The following is a 22,061-nucleotide window of genomic DNA, read 5'->3' as shown; positions in this document are numbered from 1 at the left end:
GCCCTCAAACTCGCCAACCGCAGACATCACCAGCTCATCCGCACCACCAAGAAGAAATCTTTGAAGGAACGACTGAACAAGAACGCCCATGACAGCAAGGAGCTCTTCAACATCGTCAAGGAGTTCTCCAACCCCAGCACCAGCAACAACGACATCACTCCCTCGCAGGACCTCTGCGACTCCCTCGCCTCGTACTTCCACCGCAAGATCGCCGACATCCACAACAGTTTCGGCGCTCCACCCCCGCACCCATCGACCGAACCTACGCACCCCGCCGCTATCCTCCAGACATGGACCAAAGTGACCCTCGAAGACATGACACGCATGATGAACACCATCCACTCCGGATCTCCGACCGACCCATGCCCCCACCATGTCTTCAACAAGGCCGCCTCTACCATCGCACCCCACCTCCGAGACATCATCAACGCCTCCTTCGACACAGCCACCTTCCCGGAGAGCTGGAAGCACGCCGAGCTCAGTGCACTACTGAAGAAACCAACTGCGGACCCGACCGACCTCAAGAACTTCCGCCCTATCTCGCTCCTTCCTTTCCCTGCCAAAGTCATCGAGAAGGTCGTCAACAAGCAGCTGGCCGCCTTCCTCGAGACGAACGGATCCCTCGACCCATCGACCCATCGCAATCCGGATTCAGAGCCAACCACAGCACAGAGACCGCCCTCATCGCAGCCACCGACGACATCCGAGCCCTGCTCGACAAAGGTGAAACAGCGGCACTCATCCTCCTTGACGTCTCCGCAGCATTTGACACTGTCTGCCACCGCACCCTAGTCCAACGCCTCAACGACACCGGCATCCAGGGGATTGCTCTGGAATGGATCATCTCATACCTCTCCGGCAGAACACAGAGAGTACGCCTCCCTCCGTTCCGCTCTGAGGCCACCGAAGTCATCTGCGGCGTCCCGCAAGGATCATCGCTCAGCCCCACTCTCTTCAACATCTACATGAAACCCCTCGCTGCCATCGCACGCCAACACAACCTCAACATCATCTCCTACGCCGATGACACCCAGCTGATTCTCTCCCTCACCAGAGACCCCGACACCGCCAAAGCCGACCTACACGAAGGGATGAAAGATGTCGCCGAATGGATGAACATCAGCCGCCTGAAGTTGAACACGGACAAGACAGAAGTCCTCATCCTGGGACCATCGCCCTCCGCATGGGACGACTCCTGGTGGCCCCCGGCCCTGGGAACCGCACCCAAGCCAACGGACCACGCACGCAACTTGGGCGTCATCCTGGACTCCTCCCTATCGATGACCAGACAAGTCAACGCCGTCTCCTCATCTTGCTTCCACAACCTCCGCATGCTCCGCAAGATCTTCAGATGGATCCCGACCGAGACCAGGAAGACTGTCACCCAGGCCCTCGTCACCAGCAGACTAGACTACGGAAACACCCTCTACGCCGGTACAACAGCCAAGCTTCAGAAAAGACTTCAGCGTATCCAGAACGCCTCAGCCCGTCTCATCCTGGACGCCCCCCGACGCAGCCACATCTCGAGCCACCTAAGAGACCTGCACTGGCTCCCTGTCAACAAGAGGATCACGTTCAGGCTCCTCACCCACGCACACAAATCCCTCCACGACCTGGGCCCAAGGTACCTCAACGACCGCCTGACCTTCTACACGCCCACCCGACAGCTACGATACGCGAACCTCGCCCTCGCCGTCGTCCCTCGCATCCAGAGAGCCACCGCCGGAGGAAGATCCTTCTCCTACCTGGCGGCTAAGACATGGAACTCCCTGCCCGTCCACCTGCGGCTGACCCAGGACCACCTCGCCTTCAGGAAACAGCTCAAGACCTGGCTGTTCGAGCAGTAGCAGACCCCCTCCCCCAAGCGCCTTGAGACCCTTCCGGGTGAGTAGTGCGCGATATAAATTCCTTGATTGATTGATTGATTGTTTACACTGAGTGAAGCATTGGAGGTGCAGCAGCTAATGGCATGTGTGAAGTCACTGGAAAGAGCAGCAGAGGATGGGGAGGGCAACTCCCAGCATACCAACGTAAGGGTGTTGGGTATGCCCGAGGGAGCAGGAGGGGCTGATGCAGTGGCATATACTGAAACATGGTTGTGTAACCTACTGCCAGTAGGTGCACTCTTCCCATTTTTTGTGTGGAACGTGCCCATCGAGTGCTGGCAAAGTGTCAGCTGCCTGGGATTGGTCGTAGAGCCTTCCTCTTCCTACAGGGACTGTGACACTATCCTGATGGAAGCACGCAAGGTGCAGGAGGGCAAAGTGGATAACTTCACAGTTATTATCTTCCTTGACTATGCCATGGGGGTGAAGAGGCAGAAGGGCCCATCTCTAGTGGTTAAGCGATGCCTCTGAGAGTTGGGCATCAAATACTCTCTCTTGTACCTATAAAGACTGCAAGTGATCTCAGATGTTCACATGCAAATCATTGACGCCACTCAACAGGTCTGGACCTGGGTGCAATCTACTGGTCATGTAACACACTAACCCAAGGGACTCCTAAGGGAGGGAACTAGAGGCATGGGGCACTCAGAGCAAGCTGGCCCCCAACCTAACATGAACACACAAAAGAAGCTGCTCTCGAGTTTCTTGACTGAAACTCTGCTAAATCCTAAGTGAAGTTGCTGGCATCTCACAAAAAGTGAAGGACTGTCCTCACATACCACCAGGTGTTATGCTTCATTACCGGCAGTCCTCTCTCTCTAAAAACTTGGTTTGATAGAGAGCGGGCCTTCACCTGGAGACAGGGAGGCACTTCTAAAACTAAGTGGGAGCCCGTGAAAGTGAGCGAAGTTTAAAAAACCAGTGTAATTGCAGAATTACATTTATTCCAAAGAGCATTTACATGGTATTAAAAGTACAGGAACAGTGAAAATAGGGGCATATTATTACCCCCTCACCCTAGTGGCTAATTTTGTCGACATGTTTTTGCCTTCTTGGCCCAAAGGGTCAGCGGCATTCATCAGGGCAAAGAAATAGGTTGGGCTCTGTTCTTACCAAAATATCAGTGAGAAGTTACTACTTGGTAGATTGACCTATGTCACACTCTACCAAGGAAGATTTTCAATCAACCCTATGAATACGGCGGCATTGATGTGTAATCACATTCAGAGACAGGATCCCGACACATGCCCTGAATACTCCCCCAGTGACGAGGGCTCCACTGCTACATGGTCATCCTGTGCGGAGTCTGTGCAGTCCCCGATGTGACTCCTCAGATGGCAAATAACCTAATTTAATGTTGACTGGTTGTTCATCTCAATGTCTTCCATGGTTACAGAGAGCTTCAGAGAGTCTCTGGCTTTCTGTGGTTCCTGGTCTTCAGCTTCATGGTGCTGAAGTTAGGGTCTACCAAGGTCAGCACAGAGGGGATCAGGTCTGCTCATCACCCAAAGGAAACAACGTAGTTGTTCATGTGAGCAATGCATGTCAGGGGTGGTGGTGGTGGTCTCCTTGGTGCTCCGAGCTGCAATAGCAGGAGGTCTACAGCGTTGTTGACCTTGCCAAGGATGAATTGTTGGAGTTCTTTTATTATCCAAGTGCCACATTTGTGAGGCCCTAGCGGCAGTCTTGCAATGTTGTAACATCACTTATTTTACGTTCCAGTGGCACAATGTGTCCAAGCATGTTTACAAGGCAACATAAAGCCACTTTACATGGCTTTGTAATCATGTGCCCCTTTCACACATTTAACAGTGTGAAAGGGGCATTCAATGGGTGTTGCTGAAGGTGTTCCTACGGCAAACCAATGGAATCTTAAGCATTCCCGGGTTTATGAGAAACCGTAAACCTTCGGAATGCGTCAGAATCTAACACCATACCAAGTGTGGAATTTTGGAGGTGCTAAGAGAACAAATGTTTTCATTTCTCCTCTTCTTTTCACTTGTTCTTTAGGTGCTGCAGCAGCACACAAAGAAAGAGGAAATACCCTGGATTAATAGGTTTTGTGCAGGTGGGTGTCCCTTCCTGCACATGATCATTCAATTCCGCAACACAGTCACCCTTGCACCATGGCGCAAAGGTGCCAGTGTTGGTTAATTGCAGCCATTGTGCGCCAAAGCATGGAAAACGACAGGGGGACTTATTCATGAGCCCCTTGCTGGCGTGTCATTTTCTTGACGTACTTGCAGTGTGAATTTTGCATTACGTTTAGCTGTAGTTACAAAGTGATGCATCCAGGCATATGCGTGAACTTGTAAAGCCCTGTACCACATTATTATACCTGTGTCAGGTATGATGTATGCAGGGTGGGCATTCCAATGCAACAAAGCCTCGTAGTAGTGGCGCAGTGAAATCTATCAGATTTCACTGTGACAATTTTAGGACACCTCTGCATCAAAAACTCATGTCTGCCTAATGGCAGGAGTAAGGGTGATGCAGTGCCATAGGGATAGGCTTGCCCCATGCATTGCTGGAGTTGTGGCATGCTTGTGACACACCTGCAGCAATGTGTGACTTTGTCAACTCATAGATACATTAGGATTCCTGTCCTTCATTGATTGTGACATGGAGCGCCATACAGTAAATCTATGGTGTCTCAAGGATAGTGCAGTGAAAAGTGTAAAATCGCTGTTTAGTCACAGTGATGCCATACTTTTCATGAATGAGGCCAAGGAATGCACCCTATCTTATTGATAGGGTGCAATCCTGACCTTCTTTTTGGGCGCAGGGCAGCGCAGTAATATTCCTTACAGCGCTGTCCAGCACCCAAACATCTTATATGTGGCCACAAGTGTTTTCACCAATTTTAGAATAAGGTAATTTCTGGCCCTAAAAAACTGCCTCTAATTGGACTTGGCACCAGTTTTTTGGGTTTTGCGACATACAAGGAAATCATTGTAAATATTGTGTCGTGTGTTTTGCTGGAATTTTCAGGAGAAGGCCGACCTTGCATCTCATTTTTGGTAACTCATGCTAACAGAAGTGATGTTTAAAATTGCTGCCAACTGGAGTTAGCGGCAACTTTAAATATGGCGATTAAAAAAGAGGCCTCCTTAACGTAAACAAATTGAAAATACGGTGGCATTAAGTTCTTGTAAATATGCCCCTAAGTTTAAAAATGTATATATATATATTGACAATTGGGTTACAATAAAAAAATCAGTATTCTGATTTGCTGCGGCGGTGCTACAATTAAAATTGGAATTCTGATTTGCTGTGGGGTGCTCTGAATGGCTGGCTACAAAGTGAATTGAAATGATGCAGCTGCCATTATATTACACAGGCACATGGTACCTGTGCCCTGAAAATCTTGATATATAAAGGACTAAGGGGGCATGGTAGGAATACCATGGCACTTGTGCCGGAAGGGTGTTCCCACAGGGGCCCTCCTGGGAGACAGACACTCTTTTTTTTATTGTAATTCTCATGATCCTACAGGACTCATCCTGGACTCTCAAGAAATAACAGAGGGAGTCCTGCTAGACCAGTAATAAAATATAAAAGGGTAAAGAGGATTAGGAATCTGTGGGGTGTGGTCTGACTATGGAGCGTTGGCTATCACAGAATGTGCAGGTCTAGAATGCAGGTAAGACCATGCAGCCAGCCCCTCCCCAGTCAAAGGTGTGCTCAGTGGGTGGTTGACCACCCACATGGGATTCCACATGCTGCGTGAAACAAATTGCTGTGTGTGCTGTGGGTTGACATGCTGAAGTATGGTAATAAATTCATACTTGAACTTAAAAATAACTGAGAAATTCACTGAGTAAGCAAAGTTAGAGGGATGTTATAGTTAAGTATGGTAATAATATCTTATTTTACATTAAAGGAAATTCACTGAAAAACGTTAAAGTTGGATGTAAGTGTCAATTAAATCATAACATTTTAAACTTTTAAAAACACTGTAATTCACCCTTCATGTTTTAATGAATTAACTATAACCTGTGCCCTTGCCATACACTGCTTATGACTTCACATGTGACATCAGTCATGACATGTTCTTAAGCATCATTGATAACATTACAGGAGACATCTGACATGATATCATTGATGACATTACTGTGCATGGTGAAGGCCTGTCATAATCATGTCAGTAAATGATAACTGTGGAATTTTTTAATTTCCAAATGATCAGGTCTTTTCTCACTGATATAGCTCATTGAATATGTCACGGTTAACTAGAATCTTCTTCTTATAAATTACAGGGCAATGTCCTGCTGTGTCAATGCTACTGTTGCATAAAGGCCTTGAAACAAATACAAAACCAGTATAAGATCCAATTCCAGGTTGTAATCAGAACATACTCAAATTTATATCCATCTAGAGACTATTTCAGAGCACATGCCCAAATTCACCACTATTAAGACCACATTCAACAACTGAATGAAACAAAACATCTTTCATCTTTACGGTGGAAAGAAATCAATACATTGGTAACGCAAGAGCAAATTAACTCATCTCTACCATTCAAGTAGCCTGCCATCAAGAGACAAAAGCAAAAAATCAAGAAATCATCTGTGACTGTGACCTTTTAATCACTCCCAAATCTAAATCAGTTGGTAATTGTCTGTATCTTTCCATGCTTCATACTTTTTCCCTCCAACCTCTCACAGGATAGAGCAAAGAAAATGCCTGGTCTTGGGTCACATAGACTATAGTAATATCAGCAATATCACAGTAAACAAGCCAATAACTATGACCTGGACAAGCCACACCCTCATCAGTTTCAGCATACTAATCTCACACATCCTCAGATCTATTACCACAGGACCTGCCTGCCGCAGCTTTAAAAGCATCACAGAAGCGGACTGGGCTTCCGACCTCTGTGCACTGGTATGAGTACACAAGCAATTTGCTTAAATCCATCAAGAATCTCAACAGCTGGGTTACTACATGCACCAATAGCCCAACTTCCCTCAAGGCCAGCTCAATGACAAGAGCACAGCCACAGGCCAGTTCGTACACATAGGAACTCTGGCTAGCAAAATGCTACTGCAAGCAACTGTATCGCAAATGAAGCTCAAGTGAAGACACTGCAGAAAAAAAGACATCTTTGAACCTACCCTTAAAAGCTACCACCAGCAGAAATTGAACACCAAACGTATTGCTCTTGCAGAATGCATCAAACCCAGCGCCAACAGAAGAAAGGAAATCTTCGCCATCATCAAGTATTTTACTGCTTTGCAAGGCACCAAAAATATGGCTTATTAACAAACTTCACAAACTCAAATATAATGTCAATCCCCACATTTCTTTGAAAGTTTAACCACCTTAAAGTACTTTACTTAGTGGATAAACCAAAAGCTTGGTATACCTGCAAAAACTGGCCCTACACTTCAGTCTTCCCAGTGACAGTTGCTATTCTACAACGCTCATTAGATTGACTAAAACACCACAGCATATCCTTAGGCATATTGAGTAAAAATCTGAATTGTGTGGTAAACAATGATGCCCCAAAATTGGCAACAGGTCGAGTGCCCGCTCTGATGTTTGCGGACGACACTTTGCTGCTGTCTAGAACATCATCGGGCATTCAAAAAACACTTGATGGCTTTGTTAATTTTTGCGAGCAGCGGGGATTGGAAATCAATTTGGGAAAAAAAAAATTCATGATTTTCAACCTCCCTAAACGGGTACGCCCAAATCCAGTTTTATTTGGTATCCCCCTTGAAAGGGTTAAAACCTTTGTTTACTTGGGCCTTACCCTAACTGAGAATTTTAACTGGAATAAGCAGATAGCCAAGTCGACGCTTAAGCTTTCCCAGTTGGCGGGGGGTCTAAATAACGTTTTTAAAAGATCGAGCTATAAACCAGTGTCTCCTGCTTTGGAGATTTTTTGTCGGCAGGCCAGAGCAGCTGTAATTTATGGGGCAGATTTGTGGCGACATAAGCAAATAGAGACCCTCATTAAGGTTGAGCAGTCATTTTTAAGAATACTCGTGGGGCTCCCCTCTAGCACGCCTTTGATCCCCCTGAGACTTGATTTTGGTTTAGTCTCAATAGAGGAGATTGTAAGTGCCAGACCAATCCTGTATTGGAAAAGGTTGTGGTCGGTTCCTGAACTGGCCTCATACAGAGCTGAATTTGTCGAAATCTGGCCTCTCCTCAAATCTAAAAAGATCCCTTGGTTCCAACATATTAAAGCAGCTAGTGTCTGCTTAGGACTCCCGGAACTTTGGGTAACCCCGGAAACTTTTTGTTCCGGGCTAACCAAGAAAGAACTCTCTTCACTGATATGTACACGGAACTCTCAAATACTTTTGAGCTCTACAGCGGTGGGTAGGTTGACTTCGGAGTTCCTCACAGTTAAATCTGATTCAAAATTTGAGGAATTCATGGATCAAATTGAACCCCCGCTTGCACGAAAGTTATACATTCAGTTAAGACAAGGTACCCTACCGGTTAGGTCCTTTTCAGCTAAGTGGCAGACGCAGAATCAGGAAACTTGTCCCGCATGTAACTATAAAATGGAGACTGTTTCACACGTGTTGTTCTTCTGCCCTGCCTACTCTGTAATTAGAAAATGTTGGCTGATTCCCATTTGTAGGAACTTGGGATTTCGTCATTTTAACCAGGCTGCTAGGTCTTTAATATATGACACCCACCCCCCTATTGTTTTTTCAGTATCTCGCTACTTGCATGGCATGTGGCGAAGGAGACAAACTTTTTAAAATTAATTCTCGTATCTATTCCCCTTCCATGATAACTTGTTGTTTAATTCTTTTTTAACATTTTTATGCTTATTTATTGTCTTACTGTGTTGTTGATGTACCTATGTGCACTTTTATGGTCTTACGGCCGAAATAAAGTTATCACTGACTGATTGAGTAAAACATTTGGAAAAGCCTTTAAACTCAGAATAAAAATCTGGATGAAAGCATCTGCCCTTGAGGTTGCATATGAAGAATTCAAGTCTTCACATCATCTGTAGGGACTATAACTTCAAATTTCTGTTTGTATATTGTCTACCATATGCTTCTATATATAAATTGTATCTTAATAACTACATTGTAATTGTACTTCTTATACGTTGTACCTGTTGAGACTAGAAATTGAAAAGCTGTACATGAACGAATGTGAGTAAGAAGAGGAAAATGTTGTAGGGTGAGTGGTGAGATAGAAAATTGTTGAGAAGGACTGACTAATAGCTTTGGTCATTATAAAAGGAACGTGAGAGAAAGTTCAAAGGGATTGCAATTGTACATGAGTTAAGTGTTGGGTGTTTAATTTTTAAAATGAGACATTTATCAGTGATTATTAGTTGCAAAAATGTCATGCATACTGCAGAACTGACACCTTTCTACAAAGGAACTACATATAATAACTCCCCATCAAATTAACTAACAAACCTTCAAGACGACAGTACACAATAACGCCACTTGTTGCTGTACTTAGATATTAGCATCAGGATCCACCAAAATTCTGATGGAGCGCAAGTCAATTTGAAAGACATCTAATATCCCAAACACTGCCCGCACATTAATTATACCTTGATGTCCAACACCTACATGAAGATCAGCTGAAACCAGACAGAAATCCTGTTATTAACCAAGAATAGCATACAGAAAACTGTAAAACCTTGCTAAATGACAAGCACTTTAGATTCACCTTGAACACCATCCTCATCCTCCCCGGATTGCTTTGCCAAAAAAAAAAGAAACAATGATGCCTGACAGAGCTTTCTCTTCTAAAGAAAGGTAAACCATTTTGTCTAGAAAGTGACTTCAGAGTTGCTGTTTTAGCCCCTATACTCTTGCATCTGGATGGCGGTAATGCCCAGCTCCATGGCCTCACAGACTCCACATTGGCACCCATTAAGGGATCCTGAAGACTGCAGCACATCTCATGCAGGGCCTGAAGTAATGTGATCACATTACCCCATCCTGATGGTACTCCATTAGCTCCTCTTGCCACAGTGGATGGAGCGTATTCTAGTAGGCAAGTGACCCTGAGGATGGATGGGCAAGTTAATAAGAAAGAGTATGGTAATCAGTAACATAGCTGTTGGTGTATACTTTGTGAGGAAAGATAATATGCAACACTAATGCTATCATTGGTGAAGTCAGGTACTTAGAGTAACATATATTGTTGCATTACATCAATCACCAAACTGAGACACTAGGCACACGAGGAAAGGAGAACAAACAGTCAGATTGAGGGTATAGGCTAAAATGTAATAAGCAAGGTTCAGGGAATCAATAATTCAAATGTTACCATGGTACCTTATGACAATAGAAAACAATTATGGGAATGAAGCTACAAAATATAAAACATTTTACAGAGTAAAAAGTTGTCATTGCAACTGAGAACCTATATCACACCAGAAGAGCGGGGGATGGAGATTAGGATACGGTGTCAAGAAACAATCTTCCAAGCCAGTTTAACCACAAAGAGGTTGATACACCCTTCCAATTCTATCAAATCCTATAGAAGAACACTTAAGTGGTTTATGCAAAAAAAGGATGAAGGCCTTCACTCATCGACAGTACATGCTTCCTCAACAGGCCCCTTTTTCACCATGGATTTAGCATTTATATCCACTGTGGGCTTTCCATCTAGCTCTTTCAGTGAAGCATAAGTGAAGTGTGTAAAACTTCTCTATTTCTAGAGAGGTCTTTCAGGACCAGAGATTATACTTGTAAAAATGTGGAAAGGGTGAAATGTTATTTGCTCGCTCTGTATCACATAGTTAAAAGTGTGGCATTAAGGTTCATTATATAATGAACTCCCCAGATAGTATGCTGTGCTTCGTCATTCAGACCCTCATTCACAGTGGATATAGAATTTGTATCCACAATGGACTCTCCCCAGATCTCTTCATTGGAGACATTAGTGAAGTGTGCCCAACTTGTCCATTTCTTTAGAGGTCCTTGGGGAACCAGATATTAGAAGCATAACATTTGTGAGAGGAAGATTAAAAATCCTTTTGTTTGCTCACTCTCTATAACATAGTTAATGCCACAGAGTCCAGGAAATCTACATAATGTAGTGCCCTGGTATTATGGCAACACGTTTCTGCTCCTGTCTGAGGCCCTTGTGGGTCCCAGCATTCATCAGGGTAATGGGTCTGCCCTAACAGTCCCATGAGAGATCCCTATCTGTTCAATATAGAGTCACACATCAATCCATCAATTGTAAAGGGGAATAAACTGCACCAGCTTGCCTTGTTTGGCCAGACTCAGTACTTTTGCCCCACAGGGAGAATCAACTGAATAAATTAGTGGCACTTTGCAAGTAATATATGTAATTTCTGTTACTGGCTTGTGAGACAAATGTAAGCACAACAAAGCACCCTGTATCTGCACATACATCATCCACCATCATTATTCACATGTGCACAAGTCTCACTGTCCACCACGTTTTTAGTTTGCACAATTATCACAGAGTGTGCATTTGGAATGGCAACCTGGCTAAGACATATGTAGTAATGTCTGAAACATGATGATACAGATTAAAGCATAGTGCCCCCAGTTCTCATGTTGGGAAATATTGTCTGGTTGTTGGGGAAGACGAGCTTGATCATACAGTGTGGTATGTTGCTGAGTCCAAAGTTGGTGTAAAAACGTCTTTAAAATCAAGCAATGTTTACTCATAATCTCTTTTGTGGTGCGCACTTTCAATTCTCAATGTTCGCAGAATCATGTGACATTATTGGGTGCACAATGAGGTCTCACAACACGTTATGCATTAATAATACATCAAGGTACATCTTCGAATGGAGGCAGATGAATCATAGCCTGGCAAGTCTTACATTCGTAATTGAAATGGTACAGTTGGATAAATTTGTTAGTAACAATTGTGAGTGCATTGTCAAACACGAACAGCCTGCACAGGACTTTCAGATGAATTTAACTTTATAAGGGGCACCCCACAAAGTTAGACCTAATGGAATATGTAATGTTGCAAGACAATACTCCCAGTTGTTTTACCAGAATTAGATGGTATAAGTTACGGCTGAACCTGTGACCTAATGGTACAGTCAGTGTCTCCATTGCTACTTTCTATTGCTTGAACTTTTTACTCATTTTAACACTGGCAAATTGTACCTTTTGCAATTTACATTCCTCAGAAACTACATAGCTAGTTTATAAAATGAGTTACTATTAAATGATCTATTATATTACAGACACAACATAAAAATGAAGGGGATGCTCTATTTATGAGTCTAGTAACTCATGCACCGCCACATAATTACTTACAAATAATATATTTATTTTTTGATTACATGTATTATTGCATTATTTTTTTATTCAAAATAGGTTATTAAAATATTTTATAACTGAATGAATAAATATGTACTTTTTATATTTTTTAACATTAATTTATGTTTTTTTTTTTTTACCTATTTAAATTATTTTGATTTAATGTAACATTCTTTCCTATAGAGTTTAATGTTAAGTCCCTACACCCATGATTTTCTATGAGATGTTGTTGCAGTTCCATGGTTTGTCATGTGTAGTCCTAGACTTACTACTGATTTGTGGTTATTTGCAGAAACTTACACTAAGAAATTGGAAATACCAAGAAGTATTAAACTTACTCAAAAGTGTAAACTACCTTTGGAGAATCAGGCCCAAAGAGTATACATACATTCATTATATGTGTCAGAGGGCTCCAAGTTAATGTTAGTCTATACATAGGTGAAAAATATGCTACATGTGAGCAGGAGTGAGACATGAGGGTCCCGATTCACAAATGTAAACTGAGACAAAAGTCTAACTTTACGATGTTTGGTATCCGCAAAGGGCATTTACCAGTAGTAAAGTTAGACTTTGTCTCAGTTTAACCTAAGTTTTGTTCTCAGTTAGACTTAAGACCAAAACTTAAGTTAAATTGACACAATAGTCTAACTTTACTGCTCATAAATGCACTTTGTGAATACCGAAATTCATAAAGTTAGACTTTCATCTCAGTTTACCTTTGTGAATCGGGCCTGAGGTTTTTATATGTATTCTCATTCAAGAGTATATGTATACCTTGAACAATATCCCTCAATAATTATGAATATAAATACAAATGTTCTTTGCATAAGTTAAACAAAACACTATCATAGGAAATGCCCAGAATTTTCCACATTTGTCCTTTATTTTTGGGACTTCAAAGACTGTGGAAATGGTTAAGGCTTTCGGAGTGAACATGAATATTGTGTGAAATTACTCCAGCTCTTATTATTCCCCAAGATATGTCCAAGAACCAGATCTACATGAACAGAATGGCTATAATCATGATAAAATACTGTATGTGTCATGATAAAACAGATCGATCAGGAGTGGACATATAGAGAAGTATGGCATCACTTCTGCTTTCCAAAGTTCTGATGGAGACTTTCAACTTGTGTTATTGTAGCATACTGTTTTTGTTACCTTTCTTGAAATGTTTGCAGGAATTCTTTTGCAACTTCTGGGTTTTTTATGAGGAAGTTCTGAAACATGCCAAGTGACTCTACATACCCCATCAATGCTGCAACGGATATGGATCTCTCCAACAAAATGTTAGTAACTCTGTAAACAATAAAGAGGATACAGGCTGTAGATTATGTCCATCATCATGCACTGACAAACTCATCTTCCATTATGAGGATTGATTCTAGTTGTAAAGAGTGTAAGATTTGCAAGAAAAACATAAGGCCCGTGTTACATTAAGTACACAATGTGCCAGAATTTATTTGTACGTTTTTTGTTGTTTGGGTATTAAGAGACTATGGAAACTGGCTTTTAAACCAAAGGCCTAATTTGGAGTTGATTTATCCCAGAAAATCCTCAGATTGCTGATTGCAATGTTAAACCTGTAAAAGAATGCAATGGGAAGATTTCCCTGACCATGCATGCAATGAAGTGCAGGCAACACACAATAATTTAAACTTCTGAATTAGTGGTCACTCCAGAAATGAGAATATTTCACAATACCACTTTTCCCCACAACTGTAAATCTGGGTCTATGTTAAGAGTAAAGTCAGATTGCTGAAATGCCTAGTACACAATCAGGAATAATTGTATAAATTGAATTGATTTCATTTTTTTCGACCAGTTCGGATATCTAAGTAAATTACACAATGTTTTACCAAAAGTGAACAATTTTTGTAGTTTCACATTTGTTTGTTAATTTTCTCAATTAACGCTTATAGAAAATTAAATATATTATACTAACAGAAATATCTCAGAGGGCGGCACAATTTAAAGAGCATGCTGCAGTCATGTTGGCCATAGAACTTCCCCTGCATTTTTGTCCCTGTCCCTGTGGAACTACTCTTCTATGGCGATGTTAGAACTGGGGGTCTCTAAATGCCACAGGTATTCACCTTTGTCCAAGTAGGGACTCTTGCTTCTAGTCAGAGTAAGAGGGATACACACTTTAGATAGTCCATGCTCACCCTCTTGGTAGCTTGGCCCGAGCAGACAGGCTTATCTTAAAGGAAATGTGTAAAGTATTTATACTCAAAACATGCAGTAACACAGTGAAAACACCACACATGGCCACCAAAACAGTTTAGCAAAATAAAGGATCTTTATCTAAACTAAGCAAAACCAAAATGACAAAAATCCATCATATAAGTATTAAAATACAACTTTAGAACAGTAACTTCAAAAATAGACTTGTACAAAACAAAACAGTTCCACCTGGGGCCATTTCGACATTGTGACAGGCAATAATCCAAAGAATGGCACTCACCGAGAGGTGCACTGCATGCGGCACAGAGTCAAGCGGACCCCAGGCAACAGTACCTTAGGAATGAAGTCATTGGATGATGCACGTCTTGTGGAGGTGAGGCGTCGGTGACAAGGTCAAGGCCGTCTTCCTGGCTGCCACGGTAGAGGCAAGGCATCGTGTCTGCTAGGAGGTAACATGTCAAATCCAGGACAGAGAAAGTTGTTTGCATCAGCAGTGAGTCGTCGGTTCCGGTGAGGTGATGCAAAGTCAGAGACTGGTAAAGTCACCCTCATCAATTATCAGCTCAACGATAACGGTATGCAGGTGCTGGTTGGGGTGACAGAGTTGGAGTGAGTACTGGTGTCATGAAGGCCGATAATAGCAGGTATTGATGCTGCGGTGCAGACAGAGTTGTGCATCGTGCACTTCACCAGCGGTGCCCCTAGCCTAGGTGCAGGTCGTGGTGTCAGGACGGCATCGCTGACGGCATCGGAGATTGTTTTTCTTGCTTCTCTTAGGTTTCCTCCAGCTTTTAACAACTGGATCAAACTCCAGAGCCCCAAATTTGAAATAGGCACCTCCTGGCAGGTCAGAAATCTCAGCTTAAATTTCAGGCTAGCCGGGAGTGAATTTTTAGTGCCCCTGAGGCTTTAGAACAGGAGGCCAGCACACACAACCCCTTGGAGATTACCATTCAAGCAGGTTTCTTCTCAAACTTACAGTCTTTGACCTTTACTTGGCAGAATCAGCAACTACAGGCCAACCCCACAGAGCACACAGCACAGAAGCAGTACTCCTCACAGCTCTCTAGCTCTTCTCCTCAGCAAAGGTTCCTTGAGTCCAGAAGTGATCCAATTCTTTGGGGTTGAAGGTCCACTACTTATACCTCATTTTATCTTTGTTCTCTTTGTGGCAAGGGTATCTGAGACCAGTCCAAACCAGTTATGCCCTTTCTTGTGCAACGGAAACACAGGGGGTGGAGTCGGCATTGTGCAAAGGAGACAGGATCTGTTCAGGTGCACAAGGAACTCCTCCCACCACTCTAAATGCAGCCAAGGTCTATACAGCTCTGCGTCACCAAGGAAAGGCAGGACACACATCAACCCAGCCAGTGGCTGTCTACAGTGAATGCACATCTCCAGCCCCTGTCACTATAAAACCAGACAGTCAATACACAAACCAGCAGAGGCACACAGATTAATTAAACATGAAAATACCTAAAAGGGGCATTTACAAACACAACATTTAAAAAACAACTTTTCTGAAAGTTCTGAAAGTTATACTTGTAATATGTTACAAAGCAACTCCCATGTTAGCCTATGGGATATATAGCCTTCGAATAGCAGTATTTCACTATCAGGACATGTCTCACCCACTAGTACATGTCCTACCTTTCACAAACACTGCACCCTGCCCATGGGGGTACTCAGGGCCTACCTGAGGAGTGTCTTACATGTAGGGAAAGGAAAGGGTATGGCCTGGTAAGAGGGGGTACTTTGCCAAATCAACATGGCAGTTTAAAACTGTGGGCAGGCACTGCAGTGGCAAGTCTGAGATACGTTTCTAGGGCTATTAATGAGGGGGGCACAATCAGTGCTGCAAACCCACTAGTAGCATTTGATTCACAGGCCCTGGCATCCTCAGTGCACTCTACTAGGAGCTTACCAGTAAATCAAATATGCCAAACATGGATCACCAATCACAATAATAATATATACAGTGAGCACTTGCACTTTGACACGGATCAGCAGTGCATTTAAGCCAGCAAAAACTAAATCCAGCACAGCATTAAAAATACAGGAGGTAGATGCAAGAAGTCAGGTGAAATCACTCTAAGGATGCCAAGTCTAACAGGCGAGAAAAAAAAAGTTCCTGAAAAGAGACAACTGTGCCTTGCTGGAGGAAAACTACTGAACAAAGTATATTAAACATGCTCTTGCCTGCTGCTGTGATATCACTTTGCTGTGTCTGAGGAGTGCAGAAGGTCCTGTGGCCAAATGAAACTCCTGCTGCTATAGAGAAAGACCAGGAACCAGTTATGCCTGGACATTTTTATCTGCGGGCCGGAAATTGAGTTGTAAGGAACCTATTCAACAACTTGAACCTACTGATTGTTCTCCGAGACCACAAAAGAGGAGAGTTTCAAGCTTCCTCATTTCAAATAATCTTGTCAAATCTTTAAAGGACTGGGTGAAATCTCTAAGTCTATCCAAAAAATACACTACCTTGAGTAATGCAATCCATCTCTTGGGCTTCTTATATATTTGAGGCATAAAGTAGAATACTATATTGGGACTGATAACTAAAACATAAGACTTCGAAGAGCCCTGTTCACCTGCAGCTTGCAACAATGTTCCTCTCTTGATTTTTGACTTCAAAATCCAAAGGTAAAACATTTGATTCCAGCGGTCCATGACTAGCCTTTCATGCAGAGTGATTCAGCCTGAGGCAGCTTCCCTTCCTATTCTAACATATTTCTGTCACTATCCAATTGTTTTTGATGACTCTGTGTTTGTTTTTACTACATCTTTTCCCCACTCCATTTACTTTTATAGTTTTAATATTTCTATTTTTTGGTATCTAATTTAATTATGAAATTGCATGCTTTTTGTAAGAGCATTCCTTTTTTATTTGATTATCAACATTTCATGAGGATTGGTGCTGCTGGTTTCTGAACTCTAGAATACTTCTGTCCAGAGTCCATTTTATGTATTCTAACTCCTAAAATATGCTAAAATCTGCATATCTAACTTTTCAATGAATCATAATGAATGATACATTAAAACACACCAATAACATAGAAAGTTAAATTTCACCTACAAATTGCTTCACCTATAGTGGCATTCACTGGGCTGACAAGGAAAATATGGTGTCATGCCTACCTGGGTAGCCTGGTTCCTGTAGCATTTAAACCTACAGGCAGACATGCCAAAATATATCTTTTGATTGGAGGAAAACCCTTACGTAGGGATTGTTGTTCATAATGCAGGGTGCTTTATATCTAAAAGATGAACATGTAAGAATTTAATGTGTTTATCTTCCCACAGTGAGTAGCTCATATAAAACCATTTTTACTGTTAGGTATCTAGCAGGTTCCAAGAATAACATTCCAATGTGCAGTTTGTTGGAAATCCATCTTATTTGCATATTCACACAAGAGTTTTCAATTTTTTTACCTATTGTTGCTGGCTTAGAACCCTGTGGACATTACCCTAGTATCCAGGAGTAAGCAATGTGTTCTCCCCCATTAAACATGGCAAATTAGATTATTCCTGAGTGGCACATTTAATGTACCTGTACATCCCAAGTATATGGTGTAGAACATGCAAATAGGTCTTGCAAGTAAATGTCACTTATGTACTGCAAATCGTATTAGGACCATCACATTCTAAACACCCATTTGTATATTTTTTAACCTTCCCTCCCACTCCACTATTAAAGAATTTTTTAGCAGTGGGTGAGGGATTTTATCTTTAATGATGTGCCCCCATACACAGTATCTTTAAGTGCTCCCCGAAATATGGTTGAGCTCACCCTGACCTTTATGAGTTGTGGTGAGCCCCATGATGAAGCATGTCACTATTAGAGTGAGTGTGGGCTATTAAAAGAAAAGGGTTTCTTTCCCTTCCCATCCGTACCAAAGGGTTGGCTATACATATAAACCTCTCAGGATTTCTATTTTTGAGAGAGTTAGCATCATACACTTAGGAACCCCCCCAGCCACCATTTGTTCTCTCTTTTTTGTTTCCCTCTGGTCCTGGAGGCAATAACTACTAAGTCAGGGGAAGGACATTCATTTGGTTGTAAGTATGTACAATAGGGAGGACAAGTCCTTTCTCTCCTCGTGATTGAGGACCTCCATACCCGCCAGGGTCCCCATGGACCTAGGAATTTGTGTATTAGGTTCAGTGCAAACATGGCTTCAGGCCTGTGCTGTGCAGAATGACTACAGTATACTGTAATAAATCTGCAGTATGACCTGTGAAAATAACCCTTTTTGACAGATGAAGACCTCTCTTTTTATATATCAGTAAGTAACCCATTGTAGGCCTTAAAGCCCACAAGGCAGGGTGCATGACATTTAAAAGTGACAAGGCCCAAAATGCTATTTTACTGTGGCAGGTCTAGATGACCTATGTAGAAAACCAGAGTACAATTGAAAATAATAATACTGTATTATGGGAGTGGGACCAGCCTGAAAAATAATGACACTACTAATTTTTTTTAGTTATTAAACATCCAATAGTAAAGTTAGACTTTTATTAAATATTAGGGAAATGTAACTTTCAGAAAGCTACCTTTACAATGTCTTGCGCTCCTGGAGGCTAATTTTTAGGACGTCCCCAGCAACTTCTAGCCTGTACTTGGCATGAATGAGGTGTGAACTAGGTGTGAAATTCCTCCCAGGAGCTACACAAAAGGTCAGCTTGATAGACAAGTCTCATGGAATGGGTAGGGCCGTCTCCTCTGTTCTCAGCAGAATATTCAGACTGCTGGCTGTGGTCATCCTATTGCACAACAGTATCAAACCCTGCCTGACAAGTCTCTCTGAAGCACATGTAAATCGTTTATGCTCTAAAAGGGAACAAACAGGACAAGAGAATAGGTTTGTTTTGAGTGCAGTGCCTGTTTCAAACTAGATTTTAGTGGTAGATGTTAGAAGACACTGGTGATTTCCCTTCCACACATATAACCACCCATCAAAGCCCAAGTTTCACATGGCTAAATACTTTGGCCATCTTCACAATACCCATGCAGATGGCAGTTTTGGTCAGTTTTTAGTAAGGCAAACACACACTACTAAAAAAAAGGGTGTAGTCATTACCAGGAACCTTTACTCGATTGGTTAGGGAGTACCCAAAAATCATCCCTACCCTCTAACTGGTGCCATCCATGAACATGGTGCCTAAGGTTTCCTCCTGATAACACGTTTTTGGCATGCTGAAGACAGAAGATAAATGGACCTGCTGTCTGTGACCTGAGAGGAGTCCTGAAGAACAATTTCTCTTTGTACCCAGGACAAATGAGTGGACTCCAAGGGTCAGTTGCCTGGCCTCCTGTGTCACTATAGAGGCCTTTTTCATGAAGCGCCCAGCTGATCAATTGTAAATGTATTTTGCTGTCAGACTCTGTCTGATAACCTGGGAGTTTCTTAACGTTCTCCACTGGGGCCCTGGAGGCCTTAGGCATGTACTGTGCTTGTTTGTGCACCAGAAGAATGTTTGGAACGTATTAATACTTTTCACCAGATCTCTTGGCTTCAGAAGGACCAATCTGCTTGTTGGATCTGAACAGGGCACCATCAATGTAGTCCTCAATTCATGCTTGGGTCTTGGTTTTTCGATTTCATAGACAATCATTGATGCTATGCACCTTTTGGCACTATTTCTACATACACTTTTAAAAATTCATATCTCTGGTTCACCTTATTGAATTTTTGGACTTCTGTTTATTACATTTTACTCTATTTTCCTTATTTGGTTTGGAGATTTTTGATGCTTTGACTTCACTACTGCTTTGGTACTACATAAATACTTTACAAATTGCCCTACGTTATGCCTGTCTGCTCCATGCCATAACTACAAGGTGGTTGAACCCAGGTTCATAATTGAATTTGAATTTGAATTTTTAGGTTTGCACAGAAAAGAGTAGTGATTATTCCTTGAGGAGGGTACCCACCCACCTCAAATGTCTTACAGCTTTCGTATGCTAAAACAAGTATTTTGTGTTTGAAATATGCTACAGAGATGGTTTAACCACTTTTGTTTACATTCATCAAAAATCTAATTCAATCATGAAATTGGATTTTTTACAGAAATATCAGAACAGAAACTCAGGAAACTTTTACTCTAACAGCCTGAAGACCCTGCAAGCTAATTATCACTGGCCTGTTTACAGGTTTCTGTCAGTGCTGCTTTGATAAGGTATAAAACACTGCTCTCAGGGCAGAGACAATGACTTTGGCCTACAAGGATGACTTGGGGGATGGAATATTACACAGATTAACCCAAGTAGGGTACTTTGGAACCAGAGGAAGAGGGGACTTTGATCCCCAAATAAATTTAGCTGCCTGGCAGTAGGCACCATGAAGGAGAGAACTGGCCTCATAACCAGTTAGAAGTGGTTGAATGGGACAGGGACTGCTCATTATCTCAAACACATCCTTAGGTGTCCTACAAGCTCCCTCGATGGTCTGAAAGATTTTGCCATGTTGTTTTTTTGCTAGGAGTGATGTACTGTGGGATATTCTACAATGAGGTAACCTGAATGTGCTGCATCAGTAGGAAAGAGGACATTTTTCCTATTGGTCATTGGGTGTCCAGGAGTCAGCCCACTCAGTGGCTAATGTATTGAATAAACATGAACAGAAGAGAAAAAGTCAACACCTGCTGTGATCTGTATGGAGACCTGGAAGGCAGTTACTGCTCCCACTGATATCTAGGACAAAGGAGTGGACTCCAAGGGTCGATTGACTGACCTCCTGTGTGGCTACATGGTTATAAAAGAGACTACAAGAGGCCTTTTTCCTGGAGTAACCAGTTCATCATTTGGTCAGCTGTGACTAAGAGGAACTGCCCAGAAAGTCTGAGAATTTGGGCTTCAAATACCTCCAGAGCTACAGAAGGATATCTCACCACAGGTAACTAATTTCCAAAGTACTTTTTCAGATATGGTGTAGGAAAGTAGGAACTGCTTTTTTGATACCTTCACTTTTTGCTGATGCTATACTGTTTCTGACTAGTCTGACTGGGATCCTGCTAATCAGGACCCGAGTATCTGTGCTTTTGCCCCTAAATTGTTTATGGTAAGTACTTAGGTACATCCCAGATTGGATACTGGTGTAACCTTCTGAGTCCCTGGTGTATGGTACTGGGGTAGCCAGGGCATAGGTACACCAGTGTTTCCCCATGGGCTGAACATTTATTATGCTACCTATGAGCTGTAACTACAGGCCTGCAATAGCAGCATGTGTAAACTAGTGCTAGCACCACTTACGCCAGATATAGGTTTTCCTGTATCTAAGGTCACTGCAATTAAAACCTATAAGTCAACCCGAAAGCAGGCCTTTCAATCCTGAAGGCAGGGTGCTCGGTTCTAAGTGTGAGGGTATCCTGACATGAGCAGGATACCCCTACAACCTTCGGAGTCCATTCTCCCGGGTTGTAAGTGCATCAGCCATTGTGATACAAAGAGTGGCCATGCCTCATTACTGGATGACCATCTCTAAACTGGCTGAAACAAACCCTGTCATGTTTGGTATCAAACATGTTGGATTCATACCACCATAAACACTGCAGGATATATGATTGCATGCACTGTATAGCTCCTGCGGGAGGCCCACAGTACTCCCAGTACCAGTCTTCAGACCCAGACAGCACAACATGGCTGCTACCGACCAGAGACACCATTTTGCCCTTCTGCTGCTGAGTCAAGCATGAGCAGGGGAAGGCAGAATAATAGGTATTTTGTCAC

The 22,061-nt window shown here is 42.6% G+C and overlaps 1 protein-coding gene across 3 annotated transcripts in view; it reads right to left on the bottom strand.

The window, feature by feature from the left end:
- The window catches only part of LOC146809213 (uncharacterized), a 216,436-nt gene that overhangs the window by 25,073 nt on the left and 169,302 nt on the right, over positions 1 to 22,061 (bottom strand). Inside the window, exon 6 of one of the 3 annotated variants that reach the window (XM_085616032.1) lies at positions 13,304 to 13,441. In XM_085616032.1, coding sequence (XP_085472158.1) covers positions 13,304 to 13,441 — 138 coding nt within the window. Of the gene's footprint in view, positions 1 to 13,299; positions 13,442 to 22,061 lie in introns of those variants that run through there. The other 2 variants (XM_085616035.1, XM_085616033.1) reach the window with 2 other exon arrangements.

The sequence above is a fragment of the Triturus cristatus genome, chromosome 7, assembly GCF_964204655.1.
Source record: "Triturus cristatus chromosome 7, aTriCri1.1, whole genome shotgun sequence".
Classification (NCBI taxonomy): domain Eukaryota; kingdom Metazoa; phylum Chordata; class Amphibia; order Caudata; family Salamandridae; genus Triturus; species Triturus cristatus.
Note: the sequence above shows the minus strand (reverse complement) of the source record. Positions and strands in the feature narration are given on the sequence as shown.